The sequence below is a fragment of the Notolabrus celidotus genome, chromosome 10, assembly GCF_009762535.1.
Source record: "Notolabrus celidotus isolate fNotCel1 chromosome 10, fNotCel1.pri, whole genome shotgun sequence".
Taxonomy (NCBI): Eukaryota; Metazoa; Chordata; class Actinopteri; order Labriformes; family Labridae; genus Notolabrus; species Notolabrus celidotus.
In genome coordinates this window covers 28,693,948-28,716,834 of record NC_048281.1, presented here as the reverse complement: position 1 = coordinate 28,716,834, position 22,887 = coordinate 28,693,948, and the positions used below count along the sequence as shown (strand labels likewise).

Sequence of the window (22,887 nt, the reverse complement as noted above, 5' to 3'; positions counted from 1 at the left end):
TCATTTTTAGTTTTTTTGCGAAGGTACTGAAAAAATGTGTGCAGTGGTTTTATTTGAGTTACAACACACCTTAAAATGAATAAGGATGACTCTGTTTACAAAGAAATATAAGAGAAAAAATATATATTCCAACTGTCCATACCTGAGAATTGAAATAAAATAATAGTTATTTAAATTTTGAGTTCAATCCAGTTTTCTTGAAAATCGTTAGAGAATCGTGAGTGAATCGTATCGTGGGTTGAGTGTATCGTTACATCCCTACTAACACCCGTAGTAGTAGTAATGTCAGAAGCAGTGCTGCTAGAATTTGCAGTAGGAGAAGTTGTTGTCAGTAGATGACAACAAAGTGAGTGTGAGAACTTTAGAGAGAACTCTAAAGCAGCTGAAGCAGTGGTTATTAATAGATGCAGACACAGAGGCGAAAGCATTTTGCAGAACTTCTAGCAGTGCTGATTTGAATAGTATGTAAGGTGGTGTAAGCATCAGTTGTATTCATACTGGCATGTAAGTTTTCACCAAACAAAAGCTGATAGTTCAAGCTGTGCATTACCAGGGTAGTCATCATCATCCAGGTCCCCCAGGTTAGCGATGGTCTCTCCAAATCGGGCAGCATAGGCGTCTCTGCCAGTCAGCTGAAACTCCGCCTCCACCAGTTTTGCCTGAGACGAAATCAGTTTGTGAAGAAAGAGACACAAACAAACTGAGTGTTAGGTTTTGTAGGTTACAGTCACCTCATTGCTTGACATTAATTTGATGTTGTCATCCCTCTGGTGAGAAGTTCAGGATATTTTTAACTCACACATGTTATATCAGGAAGTCATGATGGATTTACAGAGGCTTTTATTGTCCTTTCTCACACTGATCTTTATCTGTGCACTGACTTATTAGTCATATTTAGAGTTATTTTTAACTGACAGCATTAACACATGGGTTTAGTAATGTGCAAACTGAAAGTTCACCGAAAAGGTGTTAATGGAAGTTCACTTGATATGACTCTTATGACATTCCCTATTGTTACAACTAGTGACAGTGTCAAAAATACATATACTACTAGTCAAAAGTTTGGGCACACCTTCCCATTCAATGTTTTTTAATTATTTTCAACATTGTAGATTAATACTTAAGACAGGGGTGTCAAACTAATTTCAGTTCAGGGTCCACATACAGCCCAAGTTGATCTAAAGTGGGCCGGACCATTAAAATCACAACATAACAACCTATAAATAATGACAACTCTAAATTTTCCCTTTGTTTTAGTGCAAAAAAGTACAAGCACATTCTGAAAATGTTCACATTTAATGAACTATCTTTCTACAAAAACTCTTGTATTTTTGACCATGATGAGTCTCATAGTGGGCCGAATATTTTAATCTTTAAGCCCTGAAACCTGCTGCGAACACACCAAACACACAGGTTACCCATTCACCTGACACCGAATGTAATGTTTACTGCAAAAGAAAAGATAGACTATAATAATGAAGAAGGTAAAGTTGACTATTTAGTGGATCATCTTATAGTGCTCTAAAAAGTCTTTATGAATCTCAACCGGATTATGCAAACAGCAAGTTGCCTAATCTATTTCCTCACTTTAAGAAAAAAGTCCCAGGAAAAAAAGCGCCTTTCAGGTGCGCTCCGTCAACAATATAATTTAATGCGACCCCTAGAGGACAAATCTGAAATCGCAGTTACTTTTATTGAAAAATTGCAGTCTTAATGTCTTCTATGTAACCCTTTCATTTTGCAAAGTTATTCCGCGGGCCGGATTGGAACCTCTGGCGGGCCGGCTTTGGCCCGCGGGCCGCATGTTTGACACCCCTGACATAAGACATCAAAACTAAATCAATCAATCAATCAAGCTTTATTTATACAGCTCCTTTCATACAAGTCAAATGCAACCCAAAGTGCTTTACAGCAGTTAAAAACAAGAAAGAAGCAGAAATAAAATAATGGCAAGACATATTAAAAAAAAATTAAAGTTGATTTTAAAATAGAGACTAATGCACACCAACAACAATAAAATATGTGTAATTAAAATAAGTTAAAGCGTCAAATTAATATTGAGAATATAAAAAGTTAAAATAAATGCATTTACAAAGGGGTAAGGATAAAAGTTGAAAATAAAATTAAAGCTAAAAATGTAAATGAAACTGAGCAGATAAATTAAAATAGATAAATGAAAATAAAATAAGATAAACAGCTGAAATGAGTAAAATAATAAAGCAACATTTAAATCAATATAACAGTAAAAAGTAAGTAATAAAAATGTTAAACCCTACATAAAAGATAGACTGAATAAATACTTTTTTAATTTAGGTTTATTAAATTAACATTTGACAAGGCTAATGTTAATTAGAAAACCTTCCAGGAGACCACTTCATGAAGCAGACTGAGAGAATTTAAGAGTTAAATATAAAACATATTCTGCTTTGTTTAACACTTTTTTGTTCATTAAATAATTCCATATATGTTCTTTCATAGTTTTAATGTCTTCAGTATTAATCTACATGAATGAGAAGGTGTGTCCAAACTTTTGACTTGTAGTGTATGAAAGTATGTTGAGTATATTGAATAACAACTGCATAAGCAGCATACTGTGACTGTGACAAAAAGTATATAGTGTTAAATGAGTTGTGGAATTGGAACAAGAAACACACAGAAGAACGTGATCTCACTGTCGGCCATGTTGGCTCTACAGATTTACAGATCTGTGCATGCTCACCTGCCCCTGGTTAATGTACACATGAACTCTTCCCTCCTCCCTTGTGACGCCTGTTGTCATCGGAGCACCGACCAACAGATCCGACAGACCATCAGAGTTCAGATCCACAGCACAAACACTGGAGCCAAAGTAAGATCCCAGCTGCACAAAAACACACACAATGCTAAGTGCCAAGTGTTGCATTGGTTTAAATGGAGGATGTTAATTCTTAGCAACTTCTTACCTCTGTTCCGGACACTTCAGAGATGATCTGCAGCATTTTGCCATCTATTGAGAAGATGAAGACCTGCACAACACAAAAACACACACACAAACACACACACACACACACATTCAGACTGTCAGTAAGAAAGACAGAATAGACAGACACACAGATTGACTGATGGACCGGTAAGACCTACCTTGCCCTGTTGGTTGTACTGTGGAGCTCCACCCACCACCTCCACTACACCAGGACTGGAAAACTGACCAGCTCCAACAGAGTAACCTGAACAGCAGCAGGACACATAACCAGGAAATACATCAGTACATAGGTTACTGAAATGCTTAAGTTTTCCTTCATGCTTAATAATATGTGGCTTTTTACACCATTATTTGAAGACAGTACTTCTCAGACTAAGATTTGTATGTAGCACTTACTTAAAGAATAAATGTGTTTATCTCAAACTGTTTAGATAGTGTTCCACATGTCTGTGAGTTGTTAACAGCTTCATCAGTTTCTCTTTGAACCTCTCACATGGTTGCATTTAAAATGATTACTGGAGGACTGAAACTATCCAATATTTCACATAAAAGACCCACGAAGATTAAAGAAAAGACCAAGAATGAAAACAAATTCAGCAGCACTTTGTCTGAAGGAGCATTTCACAGCTGAACTGCACTTTTATTTTTAAAACTTTAAGTGCATGAGATTAAGATGATTCATTCAGAGGTAGGATTTTGATTGCAGGTCTTTCACTGGCAACTTCTTCCAAGACTGATGACAATCGATGTCTACTGCACAGAACATTAAGCCTTTCACTTTGATTTTTACTTAAAGAGAAAACCAGACCTGCAAAAATCTAGTGTACACAGCTGGACACTTGATATACAGTTAGAGTTCAGTGTGAATTCTGGCAGCTATTTTAGATTTAGTCTTAGACGAAAATGCCGGTTAGTTTTAGTCACATTTGAGTCTTTTCAGCCCTTTATAGTTTTAGTCTAGTTTTAATCGACGGAAACTCAAAACATTACACTCTAGTTTTGGTCACATTTTAGTCTTTGATTTTTGCCAAAGCATTTTCTCTCTTTAAAATAATGAATGCAGTAGTTTAGATATCGGTATCAGGGTTGTACCAAGTGTTAAAATCGTCAAGATTTCCCTCTTTTGCTTGGGAATCCAAAGCTTGATCTGTAAGGCAACTGGACTGGTAGGACTGGTAGGTACGGATCAAGCTTTTTCAAGAATTTCTACCAGTCCAGTTGCCTTACGGATCAAGCTTTGGATTACCATGACCTGGATGGCTGAGAACCTTCACAGACATTTTGCTTGTGTAATATCTTAAGTTAAATAATTCAGCCAGGAAAACATGGATTTTGAATGTCCTACGGTCGGCCACTAATGTTTTTGTCTCGTCATCGTCTTGTTAACAAAATCAAAACATATGTTCGTCAGAGTTTTTATTATCAGTGATGCACTTTAGCTCGTCATAGTCTCGTTTTCTTTATTAAAAAATGAGTCGTTGACAAACATTTATCATCATTCAAAATTAACTCTCATCTGAGGGCGTATTCTTCTGCTTTTTTCTTTATGCCTTCACTTTCATCTGTGATGGTTACTCCTTTGACTGCTCCAAGTCAGATTCACTAAATTATTTTCAGAAACTGTTCAAATGTGTCATGAATCACTCCTCCGGGCACTTTGACTCAGCTTGTGTTGAAATGAGGAACTGTCTGCCTGGTTGAAAAAGAAGAAGGTGGCAGGTCACCCTGTTAAATCTCATTTACTATTATATCTCCCCTGAAGTAAAAGGTGTCGACAAAGGACAAACAATAATTATTTGACGGTATCTGGGGCCTATTTATGAATTTTCTTCAGGATAAGGATTTGTCACACATATTGAACTAGGCTGGGAAAGAGTTGGCATGTCTGTAATATTGGTTGTTTTTGCAGAAACTGTTTTCAGACAGAACATTTGTGAGTAACAAATCATCAATGACAATGTACTCCCTTTGGTTATCTTTAGTTAATACAGACAATAATAATGTAACATTTTGTAATTAAGGTTTTTTTGTTTTTTTGTTTTTCCCTTGTATTCTTATAGATTTTCCCTTTATTCTATAGATGTGTATATATGTGCGTGTGTATGTATATATACACGTATGTATATATGGAAATGAATAAAAAACTCAATAAACATATTGCTAACAAAAAAAAGGTGTCAACAAATACTTGATAGCTATTTTGCTGACAGCAGGTAAAAAGGCTCTCACCCAATGATGGATGATGCAGGCTGGACATACAGTAAATAACTGGATAGATGTGACAATAGAGATTTACAGAATGGAAAAGGTAACTTTCTCTTTAAATTTGAGGCTAGAAGTGTTCAGATCACACTGGGCAAACGTCTGAGACCTGACTTTGTCTATTAGGTGCATTGTAGGAACATTCATGTGTTTTATTTCATTTTATTTTCAATTTATTTTACTTTTATTCTTGTAACTCACTTTAATTCTTTGTGTCGTAATACTGTATTGGTATTATTCAAGGCCAGAGTGCTGATACTGCTTGATTTACTTTATTTCTGGTACTTTCTCTCTGGATGTTTATAATTTTTGATTTGCCATAAAAAGAGAAAACCAAGTCCATAGAGGCTAAAATGTAGATATACGTTTTAAACTGTATTCAAAGAGAAGAATGTTGTATGCTCGTTATGTACTTATGTCTTGAATATTGTATAATTGTAATGACAATGTTCTATGGCACAAATAAAATAAACAAATTTAAAAAAAGAAATCTCATTTACTGCTTTGTTACTTTTGACCCAGGCTAACTGTTTTCGCCTGTTTGTAGTTTTAGTGCTAAGCTAACCTACATCTTACTGTAGCTTGATTTAGAAGAGTGTCGTGTACTTAAAAGACTGCAACACCAAAAATGGGGAACCCTTGCACAACATGCATGAGTAACTTTTTCAACATTGACCCAAAACTCATAACGCATCACGCCATAAACAATGGCTCCCATTGGTCCATTTGTAGAACTCTTGTTGCTGCTATTTTTCTTTTATCACCAAGATCAACCCCGACACCAAGGTTTGCTTTGAATTCTCAGCAAACTATCAAGGAAGCATGATTACCAAAATCAAGAACTACTTTTGTTCTATCAGTAAGAGCAGGCAGTAAAAGTTGAAGATGGATTACATTTGAGTACATCTAGAGTAAATTTGAACCTTTGAACGATACAGACAGACCACATGAGGTTGGTCACTTGTTTCTTTGATTAGGGCTTGACATTAGTGGTTGTGAATGATAAGAATGTCAGTTATTATGCATAACTGTGCAAGTGTGTGTGCTTGTGTGAGGACTCTACACGTGTGCAAACTAAAACCCCAAACTGTGATGCTGCTACTTCCCGTTGTGTGAGATAAACGGCTGCACGCACTCACCCAAACACACACACACACACACACACAGCTGCTATAACTGAAGATCTGACACTCTGCAGTTGGCGTTACGGTTCAATTATCTTGTTCTTTCTTCTTTCCAGCATTGTCATCAGTCTGTTTTTAGTCTGTGTGTGCCCTCTCTGACACTGTGACATTTTTTTTCACCCTATTTCACAGTAAAAAGGAACACGTTCATCTAAAGAACATCTCACCTCTCTGCTCAGCTTCCTGTTTTTTCTGTAAAAGACCAGCGGTAACTAAGTAAATGAACTCACAGTGCCTTCACACTTTAGAAAACGAGGTGAGCATGTTGTGTTCCTCTAATATGAAACCTTTATTTAAGCTTTGAGGTGAAGTGTGTCTCAGTACATCAGTTTTTATCTCTGCATCTGCATTGTCAGAGTAATGGGAGCATTATTTGATACTCTATTACAAAAGTCTTAATTAAGATTTCAGGAGAAGCGTCAGTAAGTGGTTACTCCTTAGAAGCAACTTTTGACAGATGCTCACTTCAGCTATTTCTTGTATAGTTCCTCCCTGCAACATTTCAAATTAGGGATGTTAACAATTAATCAAATGTTGATTAATTGATTGTTAAGACCTTACTCAAACACGTTTTTTACTTTTTATTTTGTATCACGTGGAACAAATGACATGTGGTCTCAAATTTCGTTCAGCTATCAGGGAGATGTTTCACATTTAAAGCATGTTTCGATGTGAATCAGCTGACTGAAGGTGTTGCGCAAAGCGGAGATGCTCTGCTGGCAGCTGTGTGCCAGGTCTCCATTTTTCTCAATTAGAATGAGTAAACAGAAAACTGGACGCTGTGAGTCTGAAATATGTTTTTGGTCAGTTATCGTGATGCAGTAAATCCACATGTTGAAGTCTGAGCCTTCACTTTTATGACTGTATGTCCGTGGAGATATCTTTTTGAGCATGCTCCACACGTTGAAATTCAGCATGTTTAACATTTTGTACGCCTCAATATGATCTGTAGCTATTCAATCCCCCTCAGTTATTTACATTGTGTCCCAAAGGAAAATTTGATTCAGGGGCAAAAACGCATTTGGGAGTGTTTTTGACATGGAAAACGTTTAATCAATTATCGATTGTTAATATTTCCAAAGATCGATCATGGAGAATACTTAAAATGTACATCCCTATTTCAAACTGATCCTCTGACAAAACAATGCAGAATAAATCCACATCTTGTACAGTAGACTTCTTTTAAACAGGACAGCTAACTGAGTACTCTCATGATAACAAATGCATTGTTCAGGGTTCCCACTCTTTTCCAGAGATCATTTTCCAGGACATTTCAATGACATTTTCAGTGATGATCAAGCTGGTATAACATTCTAAATTTTGTTCCTAATTTAGTTCCTAAATAGTCTAATATGTTCCTCTCAGTGGAAGTCTACATTGAAGACGTGCAGTCTATGGCTATCCATGAAATCATCTCTTACATGATTAAAAATGATGGCAAATTGATTATAGAATAATGCAACTGCAGATGTACAGCACTTCACTTTATTAGTGCAACCAAGCAACAATGATGGGCAACTCTCATCTCAGCTTTCTCTTTTCTCAAAAAATATAAAGTTAGCTAAGTAAAAAACAAAAGAGCCAGCAAAGGACTCTAGAAGCTGCCTTAGTGAAACAAATAAATAATAATAATATTCAGAGGATCAGTGCATAAATTGACCTAAATAGATCTGAATGACAAAAATGGCCACACATGTTGAATGGGGATGTGTTTTTTTTTAACCTTGTTAGATCACAAGCAGTCATGTTGGAATAATTTTCCAGGACAATCTGTGATTTTCCAGGACATTTGACTTTTTCTCCCATTTTCCAGGTGTTTTCCAGTACTGGAAAACTGGTCAACTGTTTTCAAGGTTTTCCAGGACGCGTGGGAACCCTGATTGTTTCTTTCATTTCATTTTAATTTGATGCTCAGACCATGATTACATGGTATGGAGCCGCAGAACATAAAATTACAAATAACAAAACAATATAATGATGGCACACGGCATTGCTGAAGTACAGCAGATCTTACTTAAACAATGAAAGGACATTCTTCAGAAAAGCCTCTAATTTACAGATACAATTTGGCTTATCTGATTGCAAAAGCAGAATTAATTTAAACACAGAGGGACGTTTGAAATAATACCTGGGTATGAACCTCTCTCTATTATTCAGAATGCTTGTGTTCCTGCATTCAAACAAAATATGGTACTCATCGCTCACACGATCATCATTACAGAGATCCTGATTTCTATCCAGGCCTTTATACCTTCCAGTGACCTTAGGGATCCTGATGTTATTCGTTCTAAAATTACAGAGAGCCGGTCTATACTTCTGGTTTTCAAATAACACATATTTTACTAGTTTTACATCTCATTTAAATTGTACATATAAATGATACATGATGTTTTTTTCTTTTGCAGAAACTGATCTTTAAAGGTGACATATCATGCAAAATCGACTTTTTAATGGTTCTCTACCTGAAATATGTGTCCCTGGCATGTCTACAAACCCCCCGAGAATGAAAAAAATCCATTCTGCCCCTGTTTTGATTTCTCCACCTTTCTGTAAATGTGTGTGAAACGAGCCGTTTCAGACTTCTGTGTTTTTGTTACGTAACAACAATATCCGGTCTGTCACGGAGTCAGAGCTCGGAGCTTGTTCAGCCCATAGACTGTAAAAAATAATACTGAATCCCTCCTCCGTTTTTCATTACCTGCACAAATGTGTGCTAACAAGAAGCGTAGGAGGGAGGCATGCTAGTTGTAGGCTGTCTTAACTAACACAAAGGTCGGTTTTACTCCCCACGTCTGCAGATTTGAAGATCTAGTGGATGATTTTTATTTATCATTGATAAGTGCTAGCACTAGTTAGCATAGCTACATAGCGTAGCTGTAGCTGTGTACCAAGACACACGTCGACATACTGACAAATAAAACAACAAGAAACACTAAATCTGTGACCAATCCTTCAGAAAAGGTCCCGCTGCCTTTCTGGTAGAGGTCGGTTTTACTCCCCACGTCTGCAGATTTGAAGATCTAGTGGATGATTTTTATTTGTCATGGATAAGTGCTAGCGCTAATTAGCATAGCCCTATAGCTACATGTTCATAGCTGTAGCTGTAGCTGTGTAGCAAGACACACGTCGACACACTGACAAATAAAACAACAAGAAACACTAAATCTGTGACCAATCCTTCAGACAGGTCCTGCTACAGGCGCCTCTCCGTCAGGATCAGATTCTGGATCAGACTCAGAGGGTTGAAGTAACGTGATCTCTGAGCAGCCGTGTATATTCAGCCAACATGTAAACATTAGATCAACGTGCTGGAGAGCCGAGGCACATCCACTTCCTGAGGGGGCGTGGTCAGAGAGAAAACAGAGTGTTCTGAGGAGGACTGAAGAAGAGGGCTTTTCAGGCAGACCACAATCTGATTTCAAAGTGTTTTTTTGAGCATAAACTTTAAAGACATGTTTTGGGGACCTCTTAGACCAATATATATTGATGAAAAAAGCGTGATATGTCACCTTTAATGTTACACTGCTCTCTTATAAGTGGAAATGCTTGATACGTTTAGCAGTAACTTCATATCATGTTCAAACTAACTTCAGCTCAGTGTGAAAAATCAAGTCTTCTCATTTATTTCAATCAGCACCCTGCTATGTAAACCTGAGGCCTTCAGCATGTCAGAAATACAACTGAAGTCCATACTTCAGGTTGTGTTAATCTTTGCTTGAATAATGTTGGACTTGTCAAGCCAGCAGCAGGGCTCTTAACCGATCCCTCGCATTATTTATTAACAAGCAAATTAATTCAGTGATTTATCAGAGAGCTGACAGCACGCGTTCATTGCACCGGGCCTGATTAATAATAAAAGCTTTAACAACAAAATAAGCTTTAAAATCTATCACTTGTTTATGATACTGCTGAATAAAAGCAAAATGTGATAAACTGACTGTATAAAAACTTTCACATGAAGCTTGGCTCTATGCCGACCGTCAGAACACAGGAAGCATTTCGCCACAGTGTTGCTGTGACTCTAGAGCTGTTGATGCAGCTCTCAGAGTTCAACACACAATCACTGGTTTCATGTCTTAGTCTATAAAAAACAAAACAGACACTTCTCACAACAAGCGTCCAAAACAGCATCCTGTGTGGTCGGGTGTCAGAGTTTATTTGCTTATCAACTACTGCAACAAGCTTAAAAGTGAAGTAGATTTATTATTATTATTGTAACTAATGCTTTAACATTTATTTATCTTATTTCATTATCTATTTATCTATTTATTTCTTGTATTCATCTGATCTTGTTAACGCTTACTTATTTTATTAATTTTACTGTATTGATTTTATTTATTTTTAAAGTATTTTATTTATAATCCTGCCTTTTATAATTTTACCATAGCTGTTGTTTTCTGTCTCTGCTGTTTTCTGAAGCACTTTGGGCTGCATGTTTACATGTATGAAAGGTGCTTTATAAATAAAGTTGAGTTGGGTTGAGATTTGTGCAGCAGCCAATGAAATATTAATATAAAGTGAAATTCTGGATTAAATGACTCAACACTTTTATGGTCATCTAAAAAGTCATCTGCTTCCTCCTTTACACAAGTGCGACCAAAATACCAGTATAAAATGCAGAAAGAAGCAGCCAGTGACCCCTTCAATGCACAAAGCATGCTGGATACATACTGAAACAGAGAAGTCGAGCAGCTTTTTAACACTTTTCTCCACAGATTTTAGAAAACATTTGTACAATATTAAGTAAATACAGCTTGTGCAGAGCTGGTTTCACTGAATAGACTTCAGTTTAAGACAACAGGAGGTCAGTGGAGGGTGATTTGCGTGAGTCTCTGATAAATGTTGGCAAGCAGTGGGTCAGTCCGCACCTCTCAACTATCAATGCCAATGTAGGCTGCGCTCAACTACTGAGGAGGAGGCTGGCTGGGTGGCGTTAACAGATGGTATCAGAAAGAGCTCCACATCTGCATAAAAACTGCACATTGTTGAACACAATGGAAGTCCTCATGCAGGAGGACAGTTGCAACTTTTTCCTCTCTGGGATGTGGATTACTATTTTCTATCAGTTAGCTGTTTAGCAGCTGGTTTAATTATGTCTAGTGAGCAAACGTGCATAATTAGAGGTTTTGTTTTAAGTAAGAACTGTGGCTCAGTTGGTAGAGAAGGTCATCTATCAATCGGAAGGTTGGCGGTTCAATCCCAGCTCCAGCAGTCACATGCCAAAGTGCCCTTGAGCAAGACACTGAACCCCAAATTGCTCCCGCTGTTGTTCAGTGGTTTGTGAATGTGTTTGAATGACATTAGCTAATACTGATGGGCTCTACTACATAGCAGCCTCTGCCATCAGTGAGTGAACTGGTGTGAACGGGTGAATGTGACGAGCAGAGTAAAAGTGCTTTGAGTAAAGAGTAGGAAAGCGCTATATCAGTACAAGTCCATTTACCATTTCATATTCGGTTGTTCCTTTAAACTGTTTAGTACAATGGTAGTACCTCCAGCAGCCAAAGAGACCTTTATTGTAACCCAGTATCAGCCGGAAGTGTTTGATTTGCTGTAGGAGTGACTGTTTGTGATTCACAGTCAAAGTTGACTTTAGTTGAGGTTATGTGGAGAAATCTAGAGCACAGTGGTAGCTGTGGCAGTATCACATAGAAGTACTACAGTAGAAGTGCAGAAGGTGTATCATTTACCAAGGTAGCTTCCGAAGCTGACAGCTCCAATGTCGTCCAGGTACACAGACATCCCTCCACTGGACGTATTAAAGACCAGAACTGAACCCGTCCAATAAGAGGTCCCCGGTGCTCCCATGATGATCAGATCCTGAAGAGAGAAGAAGATAACTAAACTCAGAGAGATAAAAAAAGATGTTAGGAAATGTGATGTAATATGACTGAAGGATACAGACCCAATTTCTATTTGGGTTTTATAACATCTCTGTCCCTATGCTATCTCTTTATAATAGCTCTTAAATCAAAAAGGCATAGCTCATGTATTTTATGTTTTTAATCGAGAGTTGTAAGATTTATTTTTGACACAGGAAGGAGACAAAAACTTCGTTCTCTTTTCTGAAAAAGTGGAAATGAATGTTCTAGAAGGCTTTCCTGTGCTTAAGATTTAAAAGCAATATGTAGTTCTAAAGTTATAGAGGACAGCAGTGATGGATAACAGTCTGTTGGTGAAAACAGTAAAGTCTCTAAAGGAATTTGAAGAAGCTTGTTGTGTTGTGTTGTGTTACTGACCTCTGTCAGGAAGTTGGAAATACCGGCCTGACATGACCCATAATCCTCACCAAACTTACGCTGGTGGTCTGAAAAACACAGACGGAAACAAATATACATGTTGAGGAGTGAAGGTGAACAAATAAATAAGATAAGACTCTTTTTTTCCCTCCTGCAGCTAAACAGCTGCTGCTTTCACACACAGGCAAGAAGCGAGGCCCTCAAACTATCCCAAGGTCAGGAATGCCTGAATGAAAATGCAGAGGAGGATCGTTTATTATTACAAAGGTTTTGGAAAACATACATGAATTCAGGAAAGGTAAAAGTCAAGGGAAATGTATTTAAAGGTTAAGGTGTAAAGGACTGTGACACGTATTCTGACTGACTTTAAAGAGGGTGCTTCTTGTGATTTAATAAATGGAGCGCTGCCTGTGAGCTAGTTCAGGCAGACAACTCAAGCTGCACTCATTCATACTGACACTTCATCATCCTCTCTATCAGCTGATCTTAACATCCTCTCATTTGGTGGAGCTGCAAGTCTCCCTGTCTCTTCCTCTGCTTTGCAAGTGCTCCTGCTGTCCTGCTCAGTGCTGTGTGAAAACTTTGTACCCACCTCCTCCCCGGCATCCACCTGCGGGCTCCGAGGGGGGTTAGTCCTATCTCATTGCTCCTAAATGTCTGCATTTAAATATCTACAAGGAGTAATGAGGTTCGGAGCCCATACGCCAAACACAATACTGTATGCTGCAATAAACTTTATCTTAAGTAAAAGTGAGTTGTCTGACTGAACTTTATTTACCCGTTAGGAAAGTAGTCTGTGTAAAAGCATGAGTGCTTACAAAAACAAACAAGAAATGTCACAAATAGGAGTAAGTGTGCTTATTATTCTCCAGAAATAACTGAGAAATACAGTCAAGCACTCAGGTGAGTCACTTAAACATAGTCACCTCCTGTTTTTCACCTGCAGTGGCAACTTTTAGCAAAAACCTTCTTGCCACTTCTGTAGGAAGTGATATTCACTGATTTGTGCGTTGTAAAACAGGTTTACTCAAAAATGAAATTGATGCTGTATAAAATTAAACAAACTGAGAATTTACTGAAGGGCTGCACGGTGGTACAGTGGGTAGGGCTGTTGCCTCACAGCTAGAAGGTTCCTGGGTGCCTTTCTGTGTGGAGTTTGCATGTTCTCACGGTGCATGCGTGGGTTCTCTCCGGGTACTCCGGCTTCCTCCCACAATCCAAAAACATGCTCAGATTGATTGATCACTCTAAATTGCCCGTAGGTGTGAGTGTGTGCATGAATGGTTGTCTGTCTCTCTGTGTTAGCCCTGTGATAGGTTGGCGACCTGTCCAGGGTGTACCCTGCCTTCCGCCCGAAGCCAGCTGGGATAGGCTCCAGCCCCCCGTGACCCCTAACGGGATAAGCGGTCAAGATAATGGATGGATGGATGGAGAATTTACTAAAAAATCACATCTCTAGTCGCTATTAACACATATTTCCACAAAAGTGACAAAACAAAAACAAACCATTTTTCTAGGGTTAGAAAATGTGTTGCTCCTTGTCCTGCTCAGATAAAAGTACACATTGCAGCGCACATGCTCAGTTGCTCCCATTTAGCAGCACCAATTACAGGCAGCATGACAATTAAAGGCACATACACTCAAATCACTCTACGGCTCTAACATTACCCATACATGACAAAAGCTGACATGGATTTAGGAATGGAGTGGCTATTGTTACAGGTTGGTTTGATAAAGCTACCTACCATGTCGACAAAAAAAATGGGCCCATACTTTAAAATGTGTGTGTACCTCTGTAGCAGGGGATCATGGGTTGGCCATGTTTCAGGTCTTCGCCATAGCGATAACAAACTCCATTTGGCAGCTTGTTGTTCTGACCGTCTTTCTTTGAGTGGTAGACGTTCTTCCAGCGGTGAGCACAAGCCTGAACACACACACACACACACACACACACACACACACACACACACACACACACACACACACACACACACACACACACACAGAATGCAATAGAAAACATGTGACACAGGCTCATTACTGACAATAACACAATCACAAGTTAGCAGCAGTGTGTGTTGATTCACATGACCTGTGACACTGTGACAGAGACTTTGTGTGTGTGGTTGAGGTCTCATTTTAAACCTCAAGTGTCCCTGTTGACAACCTTTCACTCATCGTGCATTTAGAAACAATCAAAGGGAGGCTTTCACTTAGTTTGCAGCTTTCTTCAGACATTTAACCCTTTATCATTGACATATGTAGCATGCTGTGTTATCTAACATAGCTCTCTGAATTGTGTGTTGTAGATGCTCCATAACAGCTACAGATGTGCTGTGTCACTGCCAAAGAACAGCAATGAGAAGAAGAAGAGGAAGAGTGAACACAGTGTTCTTGGCTCTTACAGAGTTTGTCACTGATAGATGAAGAAAATGTGCTCCACTGTCGGGTGGCAGCTCTTTCCTTTGCTTGATTTAAATTGTTCTTATGTAGAGAATGTATCTTGTTTTCAAACAATACTGACACTGTGACGGCTGCATAGTTTTCCTTCTCTTCCAATAGAGTAAAAGCATTTTTACACACATCTGAGGATACAAGCTCATGGGCAGGCAGATTTACGTATGCAGGATAGCATTGGGCTGGTGTTCCAAAGAGATTTGGAGACTGCTGAATGGAGCCCAATATAACCCTCAGGGTTCCCACTCTTTTCCAGAGATCATTTTCCAGGACATTTCAATGACATTTTCAGTGATGATCAAGCTGGTATGACAGTCCAAATTGAGTTCCTAATTTAGTTCCTAAATAGTCTAATATGTTCCTCTCAGTGGAAGTCTACATTGAAGACGTGCAGTCTATGGTTATCCATGAAATCATCTCTTACATGCTTAAAAATGATGGCAAATTGATTATAGAATAATGCAACCGCAGATGTACAGCACTTCAGTAGTGCAACCAAGTAACAATGATGGGCAACTCTCATCTCAGCTTTCTCTGTTCTCAAAAATTAGAAAACAAAAGAGCCAGCAAAGGAATCTGGAATCTTAACTGAAATAAATAAATGATAATAATAATCAGTGCATAAATTGACCTAAATAGATCTGAATGACAAAAATGGCCACACATGTTGAATGGGGATGTGTTTTTTTTTTAACCTTGTCAGGTCGCACGCAGTCATGTTGGAAAAAAATTTCCAGGACAATCCGTGATTTTCCAGGACATTTGTCTTTTTCTCCCATTTTCCAGGTGTTTTGCAGTACTGGGAAATTGGTCAACTGTTTTCCAGGTTTTCCAGTTTTTCCAGGACGCGTGGGAACCCTGAACCCTGCTTAGCTGATGAATGTTTAATCAAATTACATCATTCGACGCCCACATTAAAAAGCTTACCTGTTCATGTTCATTTCACCTCAGAAAGATAAGCAATATGAGATCTGTAGTATCAACCACTGAACTGGAAATGCTCATACATGCACTCTTCTCTTCACATATCAACTACTACAACTCTCTCTTTACCTCACTCAGCATGTCCGCCCTCAACCGCAAACAATCACTTCAGAGCGCTGCTGCCAGATTATTAACCAGGACAAAAATACGGTCTCATATCACCCCCATATTAAGATCCCTCCACTGGCTCCCTGTTACCTTTAGAATCCAGTTAAAAATTCTCATTATCACCTACAAATCCCTACACAGTCAGGCCCCAGATTACTTATTTGAACTACTTCACCCTCACCAGTCGACCTGTTCCCTCAGATCTGAAACATTACACCTTCTAACAGTCCCACTGATGTAGCCCCAAAGCTGTGGAACGACCTGCCTACATCCATACGCTCTGCAGAATCAGACAATATTTTCAAAAAGCTTTTAAAACCTGTTCAGACAGGCTTTTGGATCATTTTTAACAGGGTAATACCATTTGAATTGCACTGTTTTATTGACCCCTGATTTTCTCTTTTTGAAACTGTCTGTATATCTCATCTATGTAAAGCACTTTGTGACGTTCTTTGTCTATGAAAAGCGCTATACAAATACATTATTATTATTATTAATAATGTAGACACAGGACATTGCTGTACAGATTGTGTAAATAATAACTGATATTTATATAGCGCCTTTCAAGAAACCCAAGGTCGCTTCACAGAGTCAGGTAGTGGGTCTGGGGGGTGGGTAGGGATATCTAATGGGGAAAAGCCTTGATGAAAAGGTGCGTTTTGACTGCCTTCTTAAAACTGTCCAAGGTTGGGGCGCTGCAGATTTCGGAAGGGAGAGAGTTCCACAGAGTGGGGGCTGCCACACTGAATGCTCTGTCCCCAAAGGTCCGCAGCTTAGTCCGGGGGATGGAGAGGAGACACAGGTCCGAAGACCTTAGGTGTTGGAGTGTGGAGTGTGTTGGTGGAGGAGGTCAGCCAGGTATTGGGGGGTGAGGGCATGCAGGGATAAATGAATGTCTCTTACAATAATTCATATGATGGAAAACTGATGGAAAGGTCAGCTTGTACACTAATTGAAAAAATTAAAGCTTGTTAGCATAGCTTGCTATTAGAAGCACTTAATCTTTTAAGACATTGTTCCTCTTTAAAGTTCATTTAGCTTTGAGAATAAATCTGAAGCTACTTTGAGCGCTTCCAGCTACACAAACACCAGACTTTTACATACTTTGAGCGCTTCCAGCTACACACACACCAGACTTTTACCCCTGAATGTTGAAAACAGCAGCATTAAACCAAAACACGTCCTTTGCTGTTCACATATCGATCAGTTTTGCTCTTGTGTGCTCTACTCCACGTTTCTTGTGATGTGCCATGATGAAAAAGGTGAATTCACAAATGTTTTATTGATGAACTATCAGATAGTTTTTTCAAGCGATCAAGAGTATATATTAAGTTAATCGAATCCTAAACTATGTGAAAATTGTGGCTAAGATATAGCTGTCATCAAACTTTCAAGAGCCTTTGCTAACTTTGAAGTTTCTTAATTTCAACAGAGTCATCTGGAGCCCTAACACACTTTCCCTGCTTTATAGAACATTCAGTTCATGCTAAGGTTACCTATCACTCTTCCACTCTTCACTGGTTTTAGTAATACATCATCAACCACAAGGAAGAAATGCAAGAAACCACAGCCAACCTATGAGAGCTTGTTTGAAACCCCTGTGTCGCTCTGTATGTGTGGAGGTAAATGTGTGTGTGTGAGGGAAAGAGAGTGTTTGTGTTACCAGCACATGTCCCCCGTTGTCTCCAGGTTGTCTGGAAAGACTGACTCCTAGCCACTGATGGTCACTCTCTGCTTCACACGTCTTCCCACAGTTTCTCACCTCTACAAACACAAAAACACCGAGCTGAAGTCAACCTTTCACAGGGTTTTAGAGCATTCATACGTTATTCATTGCAGGTGTTCTTTTAAAAAACACATCTGGAAGTGTTGACATGGTAGATAGCTAGTTGATTAATTAATTGAATTACTCTTAATCACTGCAACAACAGTATTTTTATCCTTTGTCTCCATGTTTGTAAGGTAACATGGAGAACTACAAGATCTGTCCTCTGCTATCCTTCCCTCACTTATTTGATTAGCTGGAAGCGTGCTGCTGGAGATGAAGGATGCTGTATCCGACAAGTCATGTTACTGTTAGTCTTTGTAAAGCTTTCATGGACTTTCACACTATTTGGGTTATCTTTCAAAGGAGAGTGCAGCTGCACCAGTCGTTCTGTTGCACAATGCCTTCATTTTCTTGTAGGTTTTTGGGAATCAGTCCTACAATACACTGAAAAGCTAACTTAGTATGCGTCTAAAAACCTTAATATATGTAACATAACTCTTGGTACAATCTCAGGAAGTTTGAGGATAGTTAACCCTTTAATTATTGCTGGTAATCACTTGTTTGATCTTGTACAATTGCACTTGTTGCATATGTTGTGGGCAGCTAATGTTGAAAATGACATAATATAATGTTCCACAGTCAAACAGAGAGAAACACACCAGGATGCATGTGATGACAGTGGCTTTGCCCTGCCTTGATGTCACAGCGGTAAAGAGCTCCCGGAGATCGAACCGACGGACTGGCGGATGAGTTGGCTTCTGGAGCTCCGACAACCAACCTGAGAGAGAGAGAGAGAGAGAGAGAGAGAGAGAGAGAGAGAGAGAGAGAGAGAGAGAGAGAGAGAGAGAGAGAGAGAGAGAGAGAGAGAGAGAGAGAGAGAGAGAGAGAGAGAGACATTCAGACAGGATCTGTCTTTGTGTCTGCTCAGTGTCTGAATGGCATCTGTGTGTGGAGCATCAAAGAGCTTCTATCACTGACAAGAACCAGCTCATTAGCATGCACACACACACACAGCACCACACAACCACACACACACAAACAGCATCATTGCAGTTAATTGAAACTGAATTAACTGTACTCTGCAGATTTTAATGAAAGCAACCATCTAAGTGGATCAAAATGTCCTACTTCACCACTCTTAATACTAAAAATGTAGTTCAACCCTGAATTACTGATACTGTTGTGCCCAGGTCTCCAGATCTTAATGTAGTTCAACATCAGGCACTTAACTTCTACATGATGTTTAAGTTAATACAAGTCACTAATACAGTATATCGTGACTCTGTAACTGCAAGGACATCATCTCCAATGAGAATTAACTCCATGTATATGAACAAAGAGTGTATGTTGTTCAGGAAATCAATAGAAGTATAAATCATGATCTGGAATTCTACTAAGGATTAACAGCTAAGAACACATCAATGTTAGGTCAATAGGAGGTTAATAGAGGCTCAACAAGAAGGTCAAAAGAGATCACTAGAAGATTTAAATGGAAATGTACACAAGATTATTGAAGCATCATTGACACATTATATTAGTTAAGATGAATACAATATTAATGGACTTGAGACTTGCATTTTTAATCTAGCTTTTCATTTAGAGGAATTTATTGTTAGCCCTGGACTGCATTACTATTCTAATCAATGCTTTAACATTTATTTATCTTATCTATCTATCTATCTATCTATCTATCTATTTATCTATCTATCTATCTATCTATCTATCTATCTATCTATTTATCTATCTATCTATCTATCTATCTATCTATCTATCTATCTATCTATCTATCTATTTATCTATCTATCTATCTATCTATCTATCTATCTATCTATCTATTTATTTCTGGTATTTATCTGATCTTTTTAACTTTACCTTGTTTTAACTTTTCTTTCTACTCTTACTTATCTATTTTACTTTATTTATTGGTACTTATTTACCAATTTTACTGTATTCATTTTATTTTATTTTTAAATATTTTATTTATGATCATACCTTTTATAATTTTAACATTGCTGTTGTTTTCTGTCTTTGTTCTTTTGTGAAGCACTTTGGGCTGCATGCTTGTATGTATGAAAGGTGCTTTATAAATAAAGTTCAGTTGAGTTGAATTGACTTGAGTTAAGATTTGATCAACTTTAAATCAAAAGACAATAAGTGTTGGATCTTTAGAGTAACTGTCACAGAAGTAACATGTCCTAAGATAATCAATAGAAACCAGTGAAGAATCAATGAAAAAATGGTGGATGTCTAAGATGGGATCTTCAAGGATTTTTAGCAGAAGGACATTCAATAATTGAACAACAGACGATCAACAGTTCAACACAACGCAGGTCGCTTTAAAATCAATAAAATGTTGATAGTTGAGGACCATACACAATCAATGGCTCAATAAATGTTCAAATATGATATAAGATTAATAAAAGATTGGTATATGATAACCATAAAACAATGGATACTCAATACAGGCTCCAAAGAGGGACAATAGACGATAAAAAGGATCAATACTGGATCAATACTGATCATTATACAGACCATTTATGAGCTCCATGACGATGCAGAAGAACAGAATATCCAAACATGGAGGAAGAGGGCCCATTGAACTCCAGACTGTGTTCCTGATCCAGATTGTAACCTGAGGCAGGAGGGACCAGAACCAGAACCAGGACCAGAACCAGTACCTGGCTGCTGCTGTCCACTGAGGGACGCATCATGGAGGACCAACTGCAAGACACAAGAGAGGCACAAATCAATAATCAATAATCCATACACAAACTCAGGCAAATTCAGTTTGAGAGAAGCAAACATCTTTATTTTGACTGCCTGTTTAGTCAAAATCCTGTTCAGAATCACAAAAATTGAACTAAAATTACAATGGGGATCATAAAGTCCCAATATATATATGATTAGTCAGCCTAAATATTCCAGAAAATGCTTTTTTGTGTGTCTGTGAGGTGCATGACAGGCTAGCAAATATTTAGCTAGCACGGTTCATTAAAAAGGAAACAAAATCCATCAACTCACACCCCAAAAATCAGCCAACTTATCCCCAAATTACACTTTTAAGCTAAGCTAAGGCAACCAGCTGTTGACTTCAGCTTAACATGTACTGTAAATGTTAAAATGACATCCTTCAATCAAAGTTTGAACAATTGCTTAGCTTTTTCTTCTATGAATGTCTTATTGAGATATTTCTCCTGAAGTTTCTTATCCAGCAAGTCCTGTTTTCAGAGCATTATGGTCTACACACCTTTGCTGTAAGTGTCTCAGAAGCCCAAACCGGGCTGGGGCAAACTACGGAAGCCCTCAGCAAGACTGTACCCATACATTTGATTTATTCATTCTATTTTCTCATGATAATATGAGAATTTTCGGCTAGTTTCAGTCATCTTCTTGAGATCTTCACTTGTTTTTCCCGCGTTATCACAGTTATCTCTGGTTTCCCTCTATAGGAGTAATTAATCTCATTATCCCAAGATAACAAAGCTTGTTTTCTTTTGATAACAGGATCCTTGTATCATGACAAAACAAGCTTTGTTATCTTGGGATAAGAAGATATATAGCCTAACTTAAGATAGCAAGTATACTACAACCCTAAAGGACTCATTATCAAGTGCAAATAAAATGGATGGATGGATGCCAGCTCAGGGCTTCTGTACTGATCCACTGGTCAAGTCATTAAACCGGTTTATAATGATTCCACTTTAAAATTCTCATTTTTATATCTACTTAAGCTGAATCAAAGCTCTTCTAGGCATTTCTAATTGATAGAAGTTTAATATGAGAGTTCACTTTAAAGGGGACAAGTTCAGACCATGGTTTTTAATCATACAATGTGTGGTACACCTCTCACCACAATGCCTAAAACATCACTATAAGTTATATCATCAGTCTGTTTGGATACATTTAAATTCATGTTTAAACATTGTCTCACTGACTGTCAGTAAATTAAAACACATTTGATTTAAAAAGCACAAATATGAGTTATCATGTGTTTTAATGACTACTTTTTTCATCACTCAAGAAAGGGACCAACTTACTGAAACGCCCAGACAACAGATATCCCGGGTCAAAAAGCAGATATCCCGGGTCAATTCTCAAGTCCAAGCGGTGTCTAACAGCTTTTGTATAAAACCCGATCCGATATGAGGAATAAAAGAGCTTCTGCTGTCTTCAGAAGTCAGTGTTAAATCCGTCTTGTTAAGATGCGGGTCGCTCGTGGAACCTCCTGTTGCTCCTTCCGTCCGTCCGTCTGTGGACCGTCTCGTGCGTAAACCGGGCTGTTCGTTCACTCGAGGCAGCCCACGAGGCTCTGGGACTCCGTGACAGGCTGAAAAGGTGAGCTAATGAAATACACTGAGCAGGAAAACCAGTCAAAACATTCAGTTCATGTCAGTTTCAGAAGAAGTGAATGAAACTGAGAGCGGAGCGCGCGGAGACCCTCCCTCCATCTACTTGTGTGCGTGTGTGTGTGTGTGTGTGCGTGTGTGTGTGTAACGGTGTTTCCTCTCAACCCCCGCCTAAACTAAAGGCGCAAGGATGTGCACGCAGTTGTGCGTTTGTGTGTGTGTGAGTGAGTGTGTGCTGGGGTGTTTCCTCCTCAGCTATCACTACAGTGTGAATGGAGTCAGTGGGGTTGTAATCTGATTTAAGTGTCTGATTCCTGAGACACACAAATACTCACACATGTAAATTAAGAAACAACATTTTAAATGAAGTGATAAGTATGTGATTGGCATGATAAACAAAGCAGAAAAACACCCTTTGATGAACCTATGGTTGATAAAACTTAATGTTGGCCCTGATTTTAATTGGGTATCTAGGGCAGGGGTTCCCAAACTTTTCAGCCTGTGACCCCCGAAATATAGCTACCAAAGACTTGCAACCCCAACTGTCCCTCAAAGTGATTTAATGTGGCTTCATTTA

At 38.5% G+C, this 22,887-nt stretch overlaps 1 protein-coding gene across 1 annotated transcript in view; it reads right to left on the bottom strand.

Moving 5' to 3' along the window:
* The window catches only part of itga4 (integrin alpha 4), a 41,356-nt gene extending 18,920 nt beyond the window's left edge, over positions 1-22,436 (bottom strand). Inside the window, exons 1-11 of the mRNA XM_034693808.1 lie at positions 22,002-22,436; positions 20,497-20,685; positions 18,624-18,742; positions 17,860-17,960; positions 14,439-14,571; positions 12,648-12,715; positions 12,099-12,228; positions 3,121-3,206; positions 2,943-3,005; positions 2,720-2,860; positions 551-659 (exon numbers count right to left, since the gene is read on the bottom strand). Coding sequence (XP_034549699.1) covers positions 551-659; positions 2,720-2,860; positions 2,943-3,005; positions 3,121-3,206; positions 12,099-12,228; positions 12,648-12,715; positions 14,439-14,571; positions 17,860-17,960; positions 18,624-18,742; positions 20,497-20,675 — 1,129 coding nt within the window. The 5' untranslated portion in view covers positions 20,676-20,685; positions 22,002-22,436. The remainder of the gene's footprint in view (positions 1-550; positions 660-2,719; positions 2,861-2,942; positions 3,006-3,120; positions 3,207-12,098; positions 12,229-12,647; positions 12,716-14,438; positions 14,572-17,859; positions 17,961-18,623; positions 18,743-20,496; positions 20,686-22,001) is intronic.
* Positions 22,437-22,887: the final 451 nt, after the last annotated feature.